The 22,069-nt window shown below is 42.7% G+C and overlaps 1 protein-coding gene across 2 annotated transcripts; it reads left to right on the top strand.

Moving 5' to 3' along the window:
- Positions 1-8,494: 8,494 nt before the first annotated feature.
- SLC2A3 (solute carrier family 2 member 3) lies at positions 8,495-21,507 on the top strand. Of its 2 annotated transcripts, XM_006069760.4 has the most exons (10): positions 8,496-8,705; positions 10,667-10,759; positions 11,305-11,465; positions 12,013-12,253; positions 12,897-13,059; positions 13,329-13,516; positions 16,702-16,806; positions 17,157-17,258; positions 17,871-18,074; positions 18,837-21,507. In XM_006069760.4, exons 1-10 carry the CDS (start codon positions 8,691-8,693, stop codon positions 19,047-19,049), a joined length of 1,485 nt encoding a protein of 494 aa, XP_006069822.3. In that variant the 5' UTR covers positions 8,496-8,690; the 3' UTR covers positions 19,050-21,507. The 2 variants fall into 2 exon arrangements, with proteins under 2 accessions (XP_044796975.1, XP_006069822.3); XM_044941040.2 differs by lacking the exon at positions 11,305-11,465 and having other exon boundaries at positions 8,495-8,705.
- The last annotated feature ends 562 nt before the right edge of the window (positions 21,508-22,069 follow it).

Raw genomic sequence — 22,069 nt, forward strand, 5'->3', positions numbered from 1 at the left:
TCAGGGGTTCCTATGAACCCCTCCTTGGGTTCAATCAATGTGCCAGAGCAGCTCACAGAACTCAGAGAACATTTACTTACATTTACCAGTTTATTACAAAGGATAAGAAGTACATAATGAAGAGTGTCGCCTACAAATTGGCACTTGACATCTATCTCTACAAGGATCAAATTATGAGTGGTGTGGGTGCTGACCTTTAACACCCCCTGAAAGGAGTTCAGAGTGGAAATCAGGAATGAGGCACTCTGTGCTCTGGGAGAAACTGGCAGAACAAGTCTTCAGATAGAAAGATATTTTCAGGAGACTTTATGAGTCCAGTTCTTTCATCTCCTCAGATCTAGAAAAGCACGAAAGTCCTTCATGGTGATGTCTGCTCATTGCAGCTAGCAGAAAAAAAAAAAAAAAAAAGAATATGTGCTTAATTGCATGTACTCCCCCTTCACCAAAATCACATTTATAATGACCTTCTCCCCTACTTCTCTGGAGCAGCTTCTCAGAGCTATTTGAAATGCTGTCTCCAGGGCTAAAGTCCTCATTTTGCCCCAAATAAAACTTAACTTACAACTCTCTTGCTGTGAGCTTTTTTTTTTTTTTTCCAGTCGAAAAAAGGTACATAGGTAGGGCAAGGTCTAGAAAGATGTCTCCATGGAACTGGGTTGCACCACCTTCTCCAAATATGGATAGGCTCACCAACCTGGAAACTCATCAAATCCCTTGTTCCAGATTTTTTATAGAGTTTAATCTGTAGCTCCTCCTTTCCCCTTCCTAGAGGTCAGTGCTCTTGTTATTCAGTCACTAAGTCATTTCTGATTCTTTGATGACTCCATGGACTGCAGCTCCAGTCTCCTCTGTCCTCCAGTATCTCCTGGAGTTTGCTCAAATTCATGTCCATTGAGTCAGTAATTGCTTTCAAACCATCTCATCCTCTGCCATCCCCTGCTGCTTTTCCCTTCAGTCTGTCCCAGCATCAGAGTCTTTTCCAGTGAGTCAGCTCTTCTCATCAGGTGGCCAAAGTATTGGAGCTTCAGCTTCAGCAACATTCCCTCTAATGTATATTTAGGGTTGATTTCTTTTAGAATTGACTGGTTTAATCTCCTTGCAGCCCAAGAGGTCAGTGGCTAGTGCTAAAAGAGTTAGTCCCCTAACCATTTGGTCTCTCTGGTGACTAGCTCCATCCTTAGGCTATCTGAGGGCCGTGCATTTGAATCACTTCATGTGCATAAATTTAGATGTGGCCCAAAGGGTTCCTTATGAATAACAGACATTCCTACCACTAGGGAAATTCCAAGGGTTTTAGGAAATTTTTATGCCAGACATGGAGACAAAGACCACAAATATTTCTCATTAAATCACCCAGCCCTAGCAAACAAACACAGATGGCTTATTTAAATACTTGTTAGATATAGTTGAAACATAAAGGTATATGTGGAAGAATAGTAGAAATAAGACTGAGTGACTGTAAGGAGAGGGAATATATGTGATTTTGAAAAGCAAAGACTTTGCAGCCTGACTGTCTAGGTTCAAATCTGGTCTATAACATGTGCCAACTATGTATGTCAGCCTAGGCAAGTTATTTTCTCATTTAACAAAATGAATTATTTGTGTCCCATCAGAGTCTTTTTCCAAAAGAGTCCTAAATGCAGTACTTGGGTGCAATCTCAAAAGCAATGGAATGATCTCTGTTAGTTTCCAAGGCAAACCATTCAATATCACAGTAATCCAAGTCTATGCCTCAACCAGTAATGCTAAAGAAGCTGAAGTTGAACGGTTCTATGAAGACCTATAAGACCTTCTAGAACTAACACCCAAAAAAGATGTCCTTTTCATCATAGGGGACTGGAATGCAAAAGTAGGAAGTCAAGACATACCTGGAATAATAGGCAAGTTTGGTCTTGGAGTACAGAAAGAAGCAGGGCAAAGGCTAACAGTTTTTCCAAGAGAACGCACTGGTCATAGTAAACACCTTCTTCCAACAACACAAGAGATGACTCTACACATGGACACCACCAAATGGTCAATACTGAAATCAGATTGATTATATTCTTTGCAGCCAAAAATGGAGAAGCTCTATACAGTCAGCAAAAACAAGACCGGGAGCTGACTTATTGCCAAATTCAGACTTAAATTGAAGAAAGTAGGGAAAACCACTAGACCATTCAGGTATGACCTAAATCAAATCCCTTACGATTATACAGTGGAAGTGAGGAATAGATTCAAGGGATTAGATCTGATAGAGTGCCTGAAGAACTATGGACAGGGGTTCATAACATTGTACAGAAGGCAGTGATCAAGACCATCCCCAAGAAAAAGAAACGCAAAAAGGCAAAATAGTTGTCTGAGGAGGCCTTAAAATAGCTGAGAAAAGAAGATAAAGGAAAAAAGGGAAGATATACCCATCTGAATGCAGAGTTCCAAAGAATAGCAAGGAGAGACAAGAAAGCTTTCCTCAGTGATCAGTGCAAAGAAATAGAGGAAAACACTAGAATGGGAAAGACTAGAGATGTCTTCAAGAAAATTAGAGATACCAAGGGAATATTTCATGCAAAGATGGGCTCGATAAAGGACAGAAATGGTAGGGACCTGACAGAAATGGTAGGGTCCTAACAGAAGCAGAAGATATTAAGAAGAAGTGGCAAGAATACACAGAAGAACTATAAAAAAAGATCATAACCCAGATAAACGATGGTGTAATCACTCACCTAGAGCCAGACATCCTGGAATGAGAAGTCAAGTGGGCCTTAGGAAGCATCACTACAAACAAAGCTAGTGGAGGTAATGGAATTCCAGTTGAGCTCTTTCAAATCCTAAAAGATGAAGTTGTGAAAGTGCGGCACTCAATATGCGAGCAAATTTGGAAAATTCAGCAGTAGCCACAGGACTGGAAAAGGTCAGTTTTCATTCCAATCCCAAAGAAAGGCAATGCCAAAGAATGCTCAAACTACTGCACAATTGCACTCATTTCACAAGCTAGTAATACTCAAAATTCTTCAAGCCAGGCTTCAACAGCATGAATCGTGAACTTCCAGATGTTCAAGCTGGTTTTAGAAAAGGCAGAGAAACCAGAGATCAGATTACCAACATCCACTGGATCATCAAAAAAGCAAGAGAGTTCCAGAAAAACATCTATTTCTGCTTTACTGACCATGCCAAACCCTTTGACTGTGTGAATCACCACAAACTGGAAAATTCTGCAAGAGATGGGAATACCAGACGACCTGACCTGTCTCTTGAGAAATCTGAATGCGGGTCAGGAAGCAACAGTTAGAACTGGACATGGAACAACAGACTCGATCTAAATGGGAAAAGGAGTACCTCAAGGCTGTACATTGACGTACAGCCTGCTTTTTAAACTTGTATGCAGAGTACATCATGAGAAACACTGGGCTGGAGGAAGCACAAGCTGGAATCAAGATTGCCAGGAGAAATATCAATAACCTCAGATATGCGAATGAAACCACCCTTATGGCAGAAGGTGGAGAAAAACTAAAGAGCCTCTTGATGAAAGGGAAAGAGGAGAGTGAAAAAGTTGGCTTAAAACTCAACATTCAGAAAACTAAGATCATGGAATCTGGTCCCATCACTTTGTGGCAAATAGACGGGAAAACAGTAGAAACAGTGACAGTTAATTTTTGGGGGCTCCAAAATACTGCAGATGGTGACTGCAGCCATGAAATTAAAAGACGCTTACTCCTTGGAAGAAAAACTGTGACCAACCTAGACAGCATATTAAAAAGCAGAGACATTTCTTTGCCAACAAATGTCTAGTCAAGGTTATCGTTTTTCCAGTAATCATGTATGGATGTGAGAGTTGGACTATAAAGAAAGCTGAGCACAGAAGAACTGATGCTTTTGAACTGTGGTGTTAGAGAAGACTCTTGAGAGTCCCTTGGACTGCAAGGAGATCCAACCAGCCCATCCTAAAGGAAATGAGTCCTGAATGTTCACTGGAAGGACTGATGTTGAAGCTGAAACTCCAATACTTTGGCCACCTGATGCAAAGAGCTAACTCATTTGAAAAGACCCCGATGCTGGGAAAGATTGATGAAGGCAGGAGGAGAAGGGGACAACAGAGGATGAGATGGTTGGATGGCATCACTGACTCAGTGAGCATGAGTTTGAGTAAACTCTGAGAATTGGTAATGGATAGGGAGGCCTGTCGTGCAGGAGTCCATGGGGTCGCAAAGAGCCAGACACAACTGAGCGACTGAACTGAACTGAGTGCCTATTAAGTTAAAGTATAATATTAAAAATGGCCACTAATTTTTTTCATTTTTTTATTTGTGGCTACTGCAAAATTTTTAATTTCATATGTGACTCACATTATATTCCTAATAGTCAGCACTGATCTAGACTTTAACAATAACTTGTTGAAGTGACTTGATTACAAGATGATGTGATTATATTTTGATTTGTGTGCATGCTAGTCTCTTTGTGTGAAGCTAAGTCACTTCAGTCGTGTCGGATATTTTTGATTTAAGGTAATTCATATAGCACTGGCGTGTGATAAACTTTTGAAGATCTTGGAGGAGCAGAAGAAAATCATAAGGATCTGGGAGATGGGATTAGGTCCTTCAGGATCAATTGGAATGATGAATGGTTGAAACCCTGTTTAGACAGGAAAATCAACATTTCTCAAATTTTTTCTTTCTTCACCCTGAGAGTTTTATTTTCTACTCTGAAAATAAGTAGTGTTTTCAGATTCACAATCAACTCCATCTACACCTAGCCTAATAAAAGGAGATTAATAAATAACATCCAGTGCAAAAGCTGTTCTTTAGGAGGAATATTACAAATACTAGCAAAAAGTAGAATTAACTTAGGATATCCTCAAAGCAGTCACTAGCTTTTTTTGTTGGGTCTTGAAATACCATTTACATTGTTCTCTTAAAGAGGTAGTTTTCCCTGTCTTTATCTTGACAAGGTAAACGTGTTTACAGCCCTTTGTTTCCAGGCTTTAGGATTTGAGATCTATTTGTTTTCCTGCTTGGTTATCACATTTCCAAACATCTTCCCACAAAGGAACCCGAAACTGGGGTTGAGATTCTCGGTGGCAAATACCTGCATCTGGATCTAAGAGATTTCAGGTCATGATCCCCATTCTTCAGGGATTTCATGCCAGTTCCTCCCCAACAGATTCCATTTTGAAATTTATCCAACCCATTGCCTCCTCCTGTTTTCACTAAAGATGGAAGAACACCACACAGGAATTAAATGACACAGGAGACCCGCTGTAGGACAGTTTGCCGGCCTCCGTGGCTTACTTCCTGGAGGCTGGTTGCCTGAGCTGTGGCTCCTGACTACATGGAGCTTGGAAGCTAGTGCTGCCTGCTTCCAAAGTGCCCCCAAGACCCCACTTCCCCCAACCAATCCCCCCAAAACATCAGCAAACAGTCGTCTTGAGCAACTGTTATCTGTGGCCCAGGATGAGGATTGCTTAACCCAGAGGTCCCTGTCACCTTGGGGATAAGTCAGGTTCCTGATCAGGTTTCTGAGAAACCCACTTGCTCAAGGAGCATTGTCTCAATATGCTCAGCCTACTCTTAAATTCTTGAGATCCCGTTGAATTTCAGTTTTTACCGTTTAAAAATACCATTTAAAAAAAAAGAGTTTTTTCTGTCCCTCTCAGCCACTGAGCCACTTTCTTAAAGGCAGTTTGAGTTTAGCCACGGCAAACAGGTTTCAGATCTCCCTCCCTTTCACTGTCCCTCCTCTTCTAGCAAGAAGGAAAAACCTAAAGGTTTCAGACATCTAAAACTTGACCCTGGGAATTGTTTGACTACCCTGATTTTACACAAATCATTTGAGACAGATATAATTCTAGCCCTTTACAATGATTTCATCTGTCCTTTCAATAAATACGGGGAAAATAATTCTTCTGGAATCACATTGGAGCCTGCTCTGAGTGGATGAAGGGGTCCGAAAGACCTACTTTTTCCTTTCACTGGTGCCATTTGCTCTTGCAAAACAGTAAAGAAAAAATCATTCTAAAGCAAAGGAAAAGAAGAAATAAAGTGATTTACAGCCAAGAATGACATGGTGAGGGAATTCCCTGGTGGTGCAGTGGTTAGGACTCTGCGCTTTCACTGATGAAGGTAGGGGTTCAATCGCTGGTCAAGGAACTAGGATCCCACAAGCTGTGCGGCCAAAAAAAAAAAGAATGATATTCTGACACAAATAATAAATAAAAATCAAAGATTAAAAAAGAATGAAGAAAAAGACACGCGTCTCTGTGTGAACCTTCAGGGTCCAGCCGCCAGCCTCCTGGTGCCGCTGGGCACGTACAAGGCTGGCAGAACTGAGGAGGGACCGAGCATCCGAACTGCTCATTTTAGTACATTTAAAATTGAAGCAGTTGAAAATATTTTCCCATCAAACACAGCTTTGTTGTTTTGATTAGAACAACTTATTACTGTAGCTGTAGAAAACAGAGTCTACGATGGAGATGTGTCGTAAACGAAACGTATACACTGGACTTCAAAGACTTACTAGGGAAAAAAAAGTAAACTATCTTAATATATATTAATATATATACATACATTATTTGTTCAAATATTATTTTGGCTATCAGGTCAAATAAAATAATTATGAAAATCAATTCTTCTTTCTAATGTTTTCCTTTAAAAAATTTTAATGTGGTCATTTAGAAAACTTATATAAATGGCTTAGATTGAATTTCTGCTGGCAGCGCTGCCATACAGGATATTCTTTGTCCTTAGACTGCTAAACTCAGTTGCTGTGGTAACTAAAGGGGCCTCCTGGCTCAGGGTTTCCTGGAATACAGGGGGGTGACGCGGGGGAGGGGAGGCAGGACTCATGGGAAGGTTTTTTTGGAAGTCACGTTTCACTCATCGCCAGTTTTCTCCGCTAACAGCCAGACTGAATAATACCTTCATTTAGTGGTGATAATTTTGTAACGTATATAAATATCAAATCAGGTGTGACTGAGTTCCCTTTTCTGTCCACCTGAAACTATCACAACATTGTTAATCGCCTATACTCCAATATAGAAGAAAAAGTTAAAAAAAATAAAAACAAAAAACTTTTACCCCCCCAATAATAAAAAATACCGAATCAGTATGTTGTACACCTAAAACTAATATAAAAATGTCAGTCAATTATACTTCAGTTGTTGTTTTGTTTTTTTTTAATCCTCATTTAAGGACAGACCACATGAGGTGGTTTGTTTCAGGCCCAGTAGTACCAGTTTGGATTCCAGGCACCCAACCAAAACCCCAAAGGAAGATGCACTCTCAGCAGTGACTCCTCCAGCCAAATTCTACCTCTTCACCTGCTTCTGCCACCCCACCCCCTCCTCCCCTGCTGGGGTTGCTGGGCTACAGATCAATAGGCATTGGGAACTTGACTATTGATAATTTCCCACCATTAAAGGCCTGATATAATTGCTCACCCAACTCTTTACAACTAAACTGTCCCCCTTCCTTGACTCTCACATGGGAGCCACTTCTCCGGCCTTTTATTTTCCTTCATCTTCCTCTGCTCTCATTTTCCTTCTATCTTTTTCCTCCTCCTCTTGCTCACTTCTCTTGTATGGCTTGGAAATCAGATGTGTATCTCACACTTTTCTCTCACAGCCCAGAAGGAATAGGATGTTGGCAGTTCTCTCCAGTTGTGTAAGAAGCAGTTGCCCCGGTCCCTCTTGAATGTTTTAAGTGGAAGAAGGGGCGCACCATTGATTCCTGAGGGCCTGGACTTTTTGACCCTCTCTACTGATGAATCCCCAACTTCTTTCTGATACACAGTTTGTGCTCTGCAAATAAAATACCTGTTTAAGGGAACCTTACAACTGTTCTCTCTCTAGATGCTGTCAACATGAGACTAGGGGCAAAACAGGGCAGAATGGGTGGGATTCAGCTGGGTGGGAAGCGGGGAATGACATTTTCAGGAGTTCGGATTGTGTCCCAGGCCAGCTGATTCTCTGCATCCTGGAACCCAGGAAGAGTTGGTTTGGCTCCTGGATATTCAGGTTTTCTTCCAGGAGAGACTATGCTAAGTCAGAGGACAAGTGGAGCCAAGAGCTCTTCCAATTCTTCCTTCTTTGGCTTTCCTTCTCTCAGACTGTCCTTCCCTCCCCTCCAAGACTGTAGACACAGCCTGCAATCAAAGAGCAGCTGATAAAGTCATAGGGATTATGAATGTTTTCTGTTTACATCCAGCGACCTTTGCCGAATATGGATAGCCTTTATTCTCATCTTTTTACGGATTGATTCAATTCTGAGCACTTGCGAGAGCAAAAAATAAAGTGTATCTGCCCTCCCTCCAGGCTTTTTCTGGTAGCATTTTGTCTGTGAAACGTGCTCTTAAAACGGGGAAGGAGAAGCTTTAAAAAAAAAAAAAATTTTTGAGTAGGGTGGGGGCAGGATGTGGTTTTCAAAAGCTGGCTTGGGGGGTGGGTTGGGGGGTGTTGCCTAGGGAGGGGGCAGTGTTTGAGGTCTACACGTCTGAGGAGCTCCAGAGATTGGAGGCGGGTAGGGTGGGGCTGGGGGCTTGTCTCCCGGGCTCCGCCCTCCCCGAAGCTTATATAGACGCGTGAGATATAGGCTCGCTACTGAGGACCTGGAGGAAAACTTGCCGCCGATAGAGGACATTTTGGAGGTTTTGCTGCCTGGAAGAGGGGTCTCTGGAGTTCCACTCCTAGATCTTTATCGAAGATTTGAAAAGAAATTAGGGCCATGGGGACCACGAAGGTAAGAGCGATACGGTTACCGGTTATTTTTGCCGGCTTGGGATGCACTCGGAAAGGCGAGCTATACCGGCGTTGGCTGAGCTCTGTTACGCGGAGTCACCTAGCAATCTGGAAGCCTTTCCCATTGCTCCCCCAGCCTGCAGTGCCGCACTTACTCAGTTCTTTTCGGATGTCATGTCCTATAAAGAATTTATCCCAGTTCCGTTCACCTTCTTGGGGTGCGAAAGTCACCTGGAGAAGTTGTGTTTGTATTACACACTTGGGTGTGTGTGCGTGTGTGTTTTCTTTAATACAATTACATGCTTTTGAGGATGTGAAGTTGAGTGTTCAGGGGATCAGGGGCGGTATGGTGTTGTTGATGCTTTAGACCTTGAAAAGACCTGAGGTTTGTTTTGGGGGTGTCGGGTCGGTGTCCAGCCATCATCATCTGTTCTATGACTTACGGGATTCCCTGAATTACCTAAGGAGAGAGAATTCCATGATTGTGAGCGCACAGTATATTAATATATTATTGTGTGTTGTGGATGCGGTATTTGTAGGAGAAAGGCATTTTCACTAAGGTAATTTATCTGAAAATAAAAGATGAGAGAAGGGATGAAAAAGTGGGAAGGCCCTCAAGGATTTAAATGATGAGAGAAAATAAGAGGTTTCTACTAAAAGGAGTGGATGAAGCAGAAAGCGCTGCCCCCGCGGGCCTCGGGGGTACTTAGATGCCAGTGGAGGCAAGGTCAATTTGGGGAACTGTTAACTCCAGGCCTGCCACTGCCTGACTTGATAGGGAAGGGGTTTAAGATGAGAAAGGGTTGGCGGGGGCGGGGAGCTCTCAGGCATAAAAATTGAGCTCTCTTGGGGTGGAAATTAAGATCACACCTGCTAGAATTATCCCCGACAAGGTGAGTGATGACTGGGTTGATTTCAGCACAGCCCCCTCACAAAATGTCTCCATTTTGAATTGGGAGTCAGCTTGTTCTCGCCCCCTGGTGGGTGGGTGGGGGATAGCAGGACCTCTTAAGTGAACGGGAAGAATTTCAGATGGGACCAAGGGTACGGTGGTACGGCGGGCGGATCCTGCAGATTCTGTGACCCAGAGTTGCGAGCATCCTGGTGATGACGACACATCACGAGCACTCATGCTTTTGTGGAATTTGGGGTAAGGGTGAGCCTACACTGGCTCTAGCTGGTCGCAGAATACTCTGTTCTCCACAATCCTAGGGCTTTGCGGTCTGCCCTCACAGTTTTTTCTATCCCTGAGCACAATTCTGTGCTTGCCTGGGGATTTACCTGGGGCTGCTGTTTAAATACTTACAAACGGACTAACCCAGTTCTCCTAACTTGTCCCTTCCCAAATTTTGTTATCCAGAATTCTCCCAGGTTTACTCTTCATGCTCATCTATATCACCAGAGAAGCTCTTAAGTTCTTTTGTGTTCCTTATTCACTACCTAAATGGTTAAGTTGTTGTTTTCATACCACCAACCAGCTGAGTTCTAGTATATAAATCTTCTCTTTTTTTAAATTTTTTTTTTAAATTTTATCTTCATGGTATTTTTCTGTTTTAAATTATGAAAGTATATTAACACATTTACAGGAGACTTGGAAGATACAGAACAAAGTTACATATAGTTCCACTATATATTACAATTTTTTTAAGTAAATATATCAAGATTTTTAGTTGGAATTTTCAATATCAAACTCAAAAATTAATAGAATGAATATACAGAAAAGTAGAAGACTGTGGTAGACCTGAAAAGCACTATGAACCAGTTCAACCTAATTAAGATTTATACAATTTTCAGATAACAGCAGAATACAAATTCAAGTTCCCAGAGACTATAAACTGGGAGGCACTGGAACGTATCCAGGGGCATAAAACAAGGTGCAAAAATTTCATGGTGTGTTCTCCTTAATAAGAGCCAGCCATGGATCAAGAATTTTAAGGAATGTTCTTCTCTACCTTCCCCCAGGTCACCGCACCTCTGATCTTCGCCATCTCGGTTGCTACCATAGGCTCTTTCCAGTTTGGCTACAACACTGGAGTCATCAATGCTCCTGAGGCGGTGAGTGCCAGGCAACAAGAGTTTGAGTTTGGAATGGGAAAAGTATTCCTTTAGGTAGGGTTTCCAGAATTATCATGCTTAGACAGACTTGGTAGCTCACTTGGCTAAGACTGAGATGGGGCATGATATTGGTGGGGACCTAATTGAATCCTTGATCAAAGCAAGAGGCTCAGGACAGGGGCTTCCTGCACCCTGGACTGGGCCCATTCATCCTCTCACCCTCTGGTGACACACTTCCCTTATTGTCCCCTAGAGGTTAGTTACAAAGTCGGGGTGCAGGGGTGCAGTGTGAGGTCATCCCTGAACAGAAGTACATCAGTACTACTACCTATTGGCATTTTCAGGACAACTAAGTTATTCAGATCTGGTAACATGAACTCCAGTGTTACCTGTCTTTTCCATTGCCATCTATTTATTCCCTCGACTCTCTACCTAGAAAGTAACTGGAACACTGTTCTCTTAGGGAGGGGAAGATCCTGAGTGTTTGTCTCTTTTCTCATCCAACTGTAATGGTCTTTTCTCCCACCACTCATTTTAATTGGCAGATCATAAAAGACTTTCTCAATTACACTTTGAAAGAGAAGTCAGAAACCCCCCAGTCCAGCGTGCTCCTCACATCCCTGTGGTCCTTGTCTGTGGCCATCTTCTCCGTGGGTGGTATGATTGGTTCCTTCTCCGTCGGACTCTTTGTCAACCGATTTGGCAGGTATTGACCAGAAACTGTGCAAGGAAGGGGGCTGTACTGGTTGCACTGAAGACAAGCATTGAGGCTTAGAGCAGGGAGGTGATGGTGTATTTGAATAAAAAGCATGTGACATTCCCATCAAGGGAAAACCAATCCCACAGACCAGTCTCCATCCCCCGCCCCTGCCCCCCAGCCACATTCAGACATAATGATGAGTCTGGGGTGGAGTGGGACAATTTTAATTTCTAGCAAATTTCTAGCTGTTGGATGCTGTTAGTTTGTGGACAACTTTGAGAACAAATGGCCTTGAAGTGCTTCCTAAAATCCTACCCTATAGCTAGGATGTAGAGGAGAAAATCTGCAACAAGTTCTCTAGGTGAGTCTTATGTTGGCCGAGGTGTAGGAACCATTAGTCCTGATTATCCCAATCAGATATGTTCTGATACTAGAAAGTGGAAAAGTTAGACCAAAAGATGTATGAGCCTGGAGAATGGTAGAGTGACTAGGAAAGAAGGGGAGAGGTGGACTCTGTTTTGCAAATTTCCCTTATCTTTGTTTAATCTTCCAGGCGCAATTCAATGCTTATTGTCAACCTGTTGGCCATAGCTGGTGGCTGCCTTATGGGATTCTGCAAAATAGCAAAGTCGGTTGAAATGCTGATCTTGGGCCGACTGATTATCGGCCTCTTCTGCGGACTCTGCACAGGATTCGTGCCCATGTACATTGGAGAGATCTCCCCTACTGCCCTGCGGGGCGCCTTTGGCACTCTCAACCAGCTGGGCATCGTTATCGGAATTCTGGTGGCCCAGGTACTCTAGAACTTATTGAATGTTCATTCATGGCTCGTTAAGTGAATTTACACAGATAAAGTCACCAAAAATAATGTGTGGCACAGGGAACTATATTCAATATTCTATGATAAACACAATGGAAAAGAATATTAAAAAAAGGTTCTGTAAATATATAGAACTGAATCACTTTGCGGTACATTGGTACTTAAATCAACCATGCTTCAATTTTTACAAACAAAAAATGTCTGGCACTTATTCAACTACATGTTTCAGATATTAATACTACTAGCGCTCATAGATGGCTGAGGAAACAGGTAGGGTAGAAAAAGAAAAAGCTATCTTTGCCTGTGATAGAAGGCCAGATGATTTTCTGAACATTTTTTTTTTTTAATCAATTTGTGGCTTCCCCAGTGGCTCAGTGGATAAAGAATCTACCTGCAGTGCAGGAGACAACAGGAGACTCCAGTTTGATCCCTGGATTGGGAAGTTCCCCTGGAGGAGGAAATGACAAACCACTCCAGTATTCTTGCCTGGAGAATCCCATGGATAGAGGAGCCTGGGGGGCTACAGTCCAAAGGGTCACAACGAGTCAGACAGGACTGAGCAACTAAGCATGTGGCCTATAAAGTATGGAATTTATAGTATTGTCTTTGGTTTCTAGATCTTTGGTCTAAAAGTCATCTTGGGGACTGAAGATCTCTGGCCTCTGCTCCTGGGCTTCACCATCTTACCAGCCATCATCCAGTGCGCTGCCCTTCCATTTTGCCCTGAAAGTCCTAGATTCTTGCTCATTAACAGAAAGGAGGAGGAGAAGGCAAAGGAGAGTGAGTATCCTTCATGCTTTCACTGTAGGAACCTCAGGACTGGTTTGTTTTTAAGATGAGGGTTTTGTATCTGGTTCTTGTCATCTCTTTTCCCTGCCCTCCAGAACCTGAGTGGAGAATTGTCTGATTACTCTAAAGTCACATGGGGTGAGGGGTGAGAAGGCAAGTTCAGGCCAGACACAGGGCTCCTCAGAGTGGCGTTTTCCCAGCTGTCTCATGGGGGCAAGGCATTAGCCAGCACCTTATCTGTGACCTCTCCTCTTCCGCAGTCCTCCAGAGACTCTGGGGCACCGAGGACGTGGCTCAGGATATCCAGGAGATGAAGGATGAGAGTATGCGGATGTCGCAGGAGAAGCAAGTCACAGTGCTAGAGCTCTTCCGCGCCCCCAACTACCGGCAACCCATCATTATCTCTATCATGCTCCAGCTCTCCCAGCAGCTCTCTGGGATCAACGCGGTGAGTGTCCATTCGGGGCAGATGTGTCTGACCCATTTCACTGGAATCACCTGACCATCTTCCCTGGTGACTCAGCGGTAAAGAATCACCTGCCAATTCAGGAAAACGAGGGTTCGATTCCTGGTTCAGGAAGATCCCCTGGAGGAGGAAGTGGCAACCCACTCCAGTATTCTTGCCTGTAAATCCCATGGACAGAGGAGCCTGGTGGGCTACAGTCCATGGCGTCACAAAGATTCGGACGTGACTTAGTGACTAAACAACAACACACCTGACCAGAGGTGAATCACACTGGCCACTGCTCACCTTCTGATATACCCAGGGTCTCTCACAATGTTTGCCTGGTAGTGGTTTCTCAGAAAACGCACATTATCCAGGTTTAGACTTGTCTTTGTATTTATCTTCTAAAGTTATATCTATAATATACGTTTGTGTGGCAAGATGAAAGAATGAAAAATTTCTCACCCTTAGTCTTAGAACTTGATGTGAACATCTGTCCTCTTCCAGATTTTTTTAACATTATGGAGTATCATAATTTATCTAATTTTTATTCATCCTCTATTTTGGACTGCTTTTTTTCTTTTTTGATTGTGCCTCTCAGCTTGCAGGATCTTACTTCTCCAACCAGGGATCAAACCCGTGCCCCCTGCATTGGAAGTGAGGAGTTACCAGGCCACCAGAGTGAAACTGCTAAGTCCTAGTCACTGGACCACCAGGGAATTCCCAACCACTCGTTTTTAAAATATCCAGTTCTCTTTAACTCTCATCTGTCTTGGATGATGTCATCAATGATAACGTAGGCCATGTAATCCAGGCAGATCTGAGAACTGACACACCTTGGGGTTTTTTCCCAGGACTTTACAACCTGAAATCAGTGTAAACCCCTAGGGAGCAATTAGGAGGTGTGAGGGTACCCAGACAGAGCTGGCCTTACCATTGTGTATATTTTTTACAACTTAGAATAGTAACTGTGATTGTTTAAAGTGTGGGGCTAAATGGAAGGTAGCATCGGGCAGGTAGCCATGATATTCTGTGCAAAAGTCTGCTTCCTTCTTTTGAGTCCTGGGTGTGAGCAGAGAAGGTATTCCTACACCTCTGTCCTTTTGCAGATAAAATATTTGATATATTTGGATATGGAGAACACTCCAGACCTCTCTCTAAGTACCAATTCATGAGCTGAGGATTTGCCATCATAATATGATCAGTGTGATCAAACCATTTTATGACAAAGCAGTTTTGCAAAAAACACGTGATAACTTAAAATAGTAAGTTGGTCTTTAGCCTCTCTCCCTAACGCACCACAAGGAAACTTGTGTTTGTGCTTCCCCTGAGGGATTAGAGGCTATTATATTAGAACCTCGGAGGGAAGATGGTCTGAAAAGTCCTCTCGGGTGGTTCCGATGGATCTCAGTCTCAAATTTCCTCATTTGAAAAACCACTGTAATAAAATGTACACTCAGGACTTTCCGGAACAGTGAAACTGGGACTAGAGGGAGGTGTCCAAGTATAAAATGGGTCCTGAGAAGTCCACCTTCTTCAATTCTACAACCCAGGCACCTGCTTGCCTCCCCCAAGTCTTATCCCTGCAGAACAGGATCAGAAAAAGCCTACCCTGGGAAAGTTAAACAAATGATGGATGAGTGCTCTGCAGGCAGGCCCCTTCCCCCTTCCCTCCTCCACTTCAGTAAATGATGGGTGAAAGTCACTTTTCCAACCTACCTTTGAACAGACTATATTTTCTAATCTCCCTTAAAGGCAGAAGGGTAAGAGGCTGGACAGTGTTTACCCAGCAAAGTAAAACTGGCTTTTGGTAAGATGACGTAGGGGTGAGCTTAACCTGGCTCCAAGGTTCCAGGCAGCATGACTTTATTATAAGTTTGCTTGATGTGTGTATGTCTGAGTTAGGTTTTTGATGTGTGTGCTTTTATATAAGAAGGAGAATTGGCCTAATTATTCATCTCTAGTTTTAACTGTTCAAATGTCTCTCCTTACAAGCTTTATGTTATTAAATATTCTTGGAATTTTTTTAAAAAACAAATTTTAATTAGCTCACCCTTGCTTCTCTCCCAGAGCAGCAGTTTTTAATGAGGATGATACTACTTATCTCAGTTTCCAAGAGCACAGCCTGAATCTTATTGTGGAAAATATACATGGTTTCTATCTTAGGCTGTGGGGCTTTGAAGACTTGTTTCTGCAGATAGTCACTCTCAGTGTGGGAGTGTATGTTGATCAAAAACTCTGATGAAGAACTTTTCCCTGACAGTCCAGTGGTTAAGACTCAGCACTTCCTATGCAGGGGGCACAAGTTCAATCCCTGGTTAGGAACTAAGATCTCACAGGCTGCATGGTGCAGCCAAAAACTAAAAATAAATAAAAATAAGAACAAAAGAAAAAAACAGAATGTACCACACCAATTTTTTTTTTTTTTTTAAGTCTGCTGAATAGGGGCTGCCGTGGAGGCAGATATTCTGGGTGAAATCATAAATTCCCAAACCAAGCCTAAGAGCCTGAGCAGCCTGAGCAACAGGATGTTGCCTTGTTATCTTCAGGTCTGAGTCCAGTGTTTCCACATCTCTTAAGTTATGGTAGTTGTGGCAGCCCTGCATATTAGCACATTGTTGACTGAATAATAAGGATAGTATAAATTGTAACTTATTTAATAGTATGCATTCAATTAAAATAATCACTGGTGTTATTTACTAAAACACTTGTAAAGATCCAGTGCCTGGAATTCCAGCCCACATTGTAAAAACAAGCAGGCTGAGGTTACCCTTCTGTTTCTTCGCTATCAAGTTGATCCATCAATGCCTGTCATTGTTGGTGGGGGTGGGAGTTGGGGTAAGAGTCTATCGGTAAAGCAGAATTGAAAAACTTAACAGGACTTAAGCCGTTCTATCTAAGTTACTAAAAGCAGACTTCAGGAAGAGACTAAATGGAGCAGTAAGAAAGAGCATAGTTCAGAGGGAAAAAAGGGAACTAAGTAGCTAGAGTTGAAGACAACCTAAGAAGAAAAAAAGTTACAAAAGGATCATTTGTTTGCAGAAAAGATACTGTGATTGAACAACAACAACAAAAATTGCTGGAAGGTACTCCTGAACTTCTGAGACTTCTGAGTTGATTTTTTGAGGGTTCAGTGCAACTGCTACGCACAACTGTATTTCACAGTGGCACCTTTTGTTCCCTGTTAGGTGTTCTACTACTCGACAGGAATCTTCAAAGATGCGGGTGTCCAAGAGCCGGTCTATGCTACTATCGGCGCAGGTGTGGTCAACACCATCTTCACCGTGGTGTCTGTAAGTCAGATGTTTTGATCATTTTCAAGCAGGGTGGAGAATTCTTGGTACACATTCAAGTATAGGTGGCATGTCCTTCCATCTCTCTGCTGCCTTTTAGTTAAACCTTTTTTGTTCTAATTCCCTGTTGGGGAAAAGAGCTATTGAATGATGAGTGATTGAATAGATGGGCAAAGGGAAGCACAGAGGGGACCGTGGAGGATGCTCTTAACTCAGAGCTAGAAGAGAGGCAGTGTGACTATCGCAGGTATCCTGCTGCTGGTCAGGCAGCTTCCAGTAGCTTGTACAATGTCTTCTGAAAAGGAAAGTGACATTGTTTCACGGGTACTTTTTCTAAATCATTTTTTTAGGTGTTCTTGGTGGAAAGGGCTGGGAGGAGGACCCTACACCTGATTGGCCTTGGAGGGATGGCTTTTTGTTCCATCCTCATGACGATTTCTTTGTTACTGAAGGTGAGTATTCTTTGTAAAGGAAAGGGAGGAGTGGGGAAAGGTGAGGGGGTGGGTCGTCGAGGTTTGGTGATTACACAAGTGAACTTTGAGAGAAGCAATATGTGCAGAGGTTTAAGAAAAGTGGATTTTCAGATAGATAGATAGATAGATAATTAAATTGCTGTCATCCCTATAGCTATATGACATATAGCTTGTAAAATACATGGTCTCATTTCATTCTTAAAGAGATGTTAAGGTCATTAATCTGGTTTTACAGCTGATAAAATGGTCTCAGAATGTGCAGAATGACACGTGTGATCATACTGCTAAGATTCCAAGACCCAGGGCTGCTAGGACTTCCTTGACAGTCCAGTGGTTAAGAATCTGCCTTCCAGCACAGGGAGTGAGGGTTCAATCCCTGGTCAGGAAACTAAGATCCCACATTCTGCATGGTGCAGCCAAAACAAAAACAAGAACAACAACAAAGCCCAAGGTTTCTAGGTCCAGTAACTCCTTTACATCATGGGATAGAAGGAACTTTTCATTATTCCATCAGTCCTCATCTGTGGGAAGCTGGCACCTACCTGGGCATGCTGTCTTTAATACTAACTTTCCTCTGTTCCTTTCTCGTAGGATAATTATAGCTGGATGAGCTTTATCTGTATTGGGGCCATCCTGGTCTTCGTGGCCTTCTTTGAAATTGGCCCAGGCCCTATTCCCTGGTTTATTGTGGCTGAACTCTTTGGTCAGGGACCCCGCCCAGCTGCCATGGCAGTGGCTGGTTGTTCCAACTGGACCTCCAACTTTTTGGTTGGACTCCTCTTCCCCTCGGCCGCGGTAAGTAACTTAAAACTCATCCAACTCATGTTGAAACCAACTAATACATAGTTCTTCTTAGGAACAGAATAGCAATGATAGGCCTTAGGATTCCAAATCAATATTTAAAATCCATCATTTGGTGTAGCATTAACGGCCTGATCCAGAAGGCTCACTGAGGATAGGACGTTAATGATGAGGTAGCTCCTGTTGTAAAATGGCCTAGAGTTGATTTGTTAAATAAAGGAACTAGCAGTGGACATCTAGGATGCATTTCCAATTTCTGTGAGTCTTTTAGAAACCCAGATTTTAAAAAATAATCAAAAGGACTTTGCTGCTGGTCCTTTGGTTAAGAATTCGCCTGCCAAAGCAGAAGACAGGGGTTCGATCCCTGGTTTGGGAAGACTTCACCTGCCACATGCTTCGCAATAAAAGAAGCCCACACACTGAAACTAAAGAGTAGCCCTCACTCACGGCAACTAGAGAAAGCCCAACCACAGCAGCGAAGACCTGGTACAGCCAAAAATAAATTAAAAAATAATGATATTAATCAAAAGTCCTAAAAACTCAATAGGTATTTGGAAATGGCTAGCTTTAATGACTAGGAAAAGGAATGACACAAAATTGCAGAGAAATCTAGGAAGTTACCAATGAAATCATGAGCAAGTCTCTGAAGAGACTGCACTGTTTTGATGAAGTCTAGGGGGGTTATGCCTTCAAGGCTATTGGAAATATGATTGTGAGGGAACTGACTGACTCTTCTGTTCTGTATCTCTTCACCAGTTCTACTTAGGTGCCTACGTTTTCATCGTCTTCACTGTCTTCCTCGTTATCTTCTGGGTCTTCACCTTCTTCAAAGTTCCTGAGACCCGTGGCAGGACTTTTGAGGAAATTACACGAGCCTTTGAAGGGCAGATGCAGACAGGAACCCGCGGTGAGAAAGGCCCCATCATGGAGATGAACAGCATCCAGCCCACGAAGGACACCAATGCCTAAGACGTGCCTCCTACCCACCTCCCTCCCGTCATGTAAAGCAACCTCCCCCTGAGCAAGCGGGGAGACCTCATCAGGTTGTAACCCAGGACTGTTTCTGAATGCTGCTACTCCATTCCTTTCTCATCCACATACTCGATGGGCGCTCAGAGCATCCCAAGGCTGGGGTTAGTCGTTGTGTTCAATGGCTTTTAAAAATTTCATTTCTTGGACATTCTCTTCAGCTCAGGAGAGACCAAGTAAACCTACCTTCATTTCAGGAGGGATTGGCCGCTTGGTTTGTGACAACTTGGCCAGTTCCTGCTCCCTTAGGTTCTAAAATTGCCTCAAGGCATTTTGGGGAGTGGGCTAGAAGGTGCCATTCCTCCAACCTCAGACTCACCAGGAAGCAGGTACACTTAAGAGTGGAGGGCAGAGAGGGATTCCATAAGAGCTCCTTCTTCACTTCCGAACAGCTCTGCTGAGCAAATTAACTTGAGTTTTATTTATTTTATCTTCTGGTTTTATTGCATAAATATTTATTTTTTTAAATATAAAGTAATTTTACCAAATAATGAAAACATAAGGAAATTGAGGTTAGAGGGAGGTGCTTCAAGAGAGGTTATAGGGTGGAAGATTTGATACCGAAGAGGTTAAGGTGCAATAAGAAGGGAAGGATTTAGGGAGAAAGGTCATGCATGATTGGAGGATGCATGATGTGGTATGTGAGGTTTGCACGTTGCCTCTTAACAATTTCTATCCTTAAGATAAAAACTCTCAACTTTCTCAGAAAAGTCATGTGCCTGTATAAAGAAGCTATTGGTTTCCTTTGGAACTTTTTTCTTCATTTAAGATTATATGTAGTATTACTTGAAATCTAGGATTATTGCTAAGGTGGGCATTTTAGTTAATAGGGGTTTATGGGTTCTAATTTTGGATGGAGTCCAGAGAAGGGACGGTTATTTCTACAAATCCTCTCTCCCCTCACTGGACCAAGCAGCTTCTTTCTCGGTAGTAAACTCACTTTTTAAAAATATTCCTATCACCCATCTGGTGGGAGAGCCTCCCAAGTGAGCAACCAAAAATCTTGGTTCTTGGTAGAGGTTCATTATTTCTTCAGTTTGTTGTTTAGAGGATTTTAGATGTTGATTTTTATTTTGCTTTAAGCCATAGCTTTAAAAGAACTTAGAGATGTTTATAGCTAACTTGGAATTTATAACCTCAGTGCTGGAAAACGATTTTGTTCCTGAACGATTATTATCCAGTTGACGTGTGTTATTACATGAGGGTCATCTCATGCTTGTTTATGTCTGTTTACCATGTCAAGTTACCCTTGTTACCATGTTACCATAGTGTTATGTCAGGTGCCCCCTGAGGGACTTGAACTTCCTGTAGACCACACGTGACGTGTGCGTGAACGTGTGTGCACCGTCACGAAGCAGTTGCTGGTTATCTTGTTGGGTTCCTAAGGCCCCTATTGGGTATAATGTGTTCAGACTTGTGTATATGTAAACAACACTGCCTCTGCTGGGTGGAATCTGCATCAATGGTTTTCTTTGAAACTTCAGAGTTCCATCTCATTTGGCTGCCTTTCCTTGTTGGAGAGGACAGAGAGAACTCCCTAAATGTTGAGACTGAGAGTGGAGGACTCACTCTCCACTCAGACAGCAGGAAAAGACAGGAAAGAGTGTGAGACCAGGACATGATGCCTCATGAGTGCGCTGGAAGGGCGTCATGGGGGAGAGGGAGGCATTCTTAAGGGGACAATAAGCTTCTAGATCTGGGGTGGCGAGAGGGTTTGCTGAGATGGAGGGATTGCATTTGCCACAGCCCATGGCCACCTCCAGGATCATCCAATATTTTTAGAAGTGGAGACTGGGCTCTTCATCCCTCCTTCATATGTTACTTGATCTCCCTTTCCCTCTTTGGTGCTTACATATCTCAAGCCCTTCAGTCAAACCCTTGCCTATGACAGTATTTTGGTTCTAATTTCTCACCATTCATTCCCTCTGGTTGCTGAGGCTTTGGGTACAAAACTCGCAGAGCCTTGGGACAGGGCTTTGCCATAACGGGGGACTGTCCTCCAACTGCACCTCTGCTCCGACTCAGACCAGTGGGTTGGCAATGGTGCAGCATGGAATTTTTTCCAGTTCTCAGTGACCAGGTTGTGAATAATTTCCAAATGGATTTTTTCTATTATTGTTACTACGGTTCTTTGTTTTGAAATAAAATTCTGAATGTACATATATAACATCACAGGCTTGGTTTTTTGTGTGTGTGGGGGCGGGGGGGACCTTCCTCTGTAACAAGTCAGCTTTAAATACCGTGTGGCTGCTCAGTACTTGTTGTAACCTAAATAAGTTTCTTATATGAGAGTTTTGTACAAATGAAAATAGCCATACTCATTTATTATGCGCAGATGAAATGGAAAAGCCTTAGTGCATTGCCTTGCATACTTAATAAATTATGTTGCTTGCTTTCACCAGTGAGAATTCTTCTGATTTTTCTCTTTTCTATTTCCTTTCTCCTCCAATCTTTGATCTCTGAAATTCATCCTACATTAATGTCAGGGTATTCATATATATACACAAAAAATATATGTGTATTATATGTTTTCCCAATGGCTCAGCAGTAAAGAACCCACCTGTAGTACAGGAAATATGAGAGACACAGTTTCAGTTCCTGGGAGGGGAAGATATTCCCTGGAGTAGGAAACAGCAACCTACTCAAGTATTTGCCTGGAGAATCCCATGGACAGAGGATCCTGGTAGGCTACAGTCCATGGAATTGCAGAGTTGGACACAATTGAGCAAACACATTGTATATATATCACATATATACATTTATATCACATCTATATGTATACACATGGAACACATACATGTTTATATCACTGTACTGCTGAAAAATTCAATAACTTCCAATCAATTTCTACCCTGGCTTAACACAACCCCTCCAGGGGCAGGGTCCCTGCTACCTCTCCGTTTGATTCACTGTTGTTGTTGTTTTTTTTTAATTTTTATTTTACATTCAGCTACAGCTGA

This window comes from Bubalus bubalis, chromosome 4, assembly GCF_019923935.1.
Source record: "Bubalus bubalis isolate 160015118507 breed Murrah chromosome 4, NDDB_SH_1, whole genome shotgun sequence".
In the NCBI taxonomy this organism is placed as follows: Eukaryota; Metazoa; Chordata; class Mammalia; order Artiodactyla; family Bovidae; genus Bubalus; species Bubalus bubalis.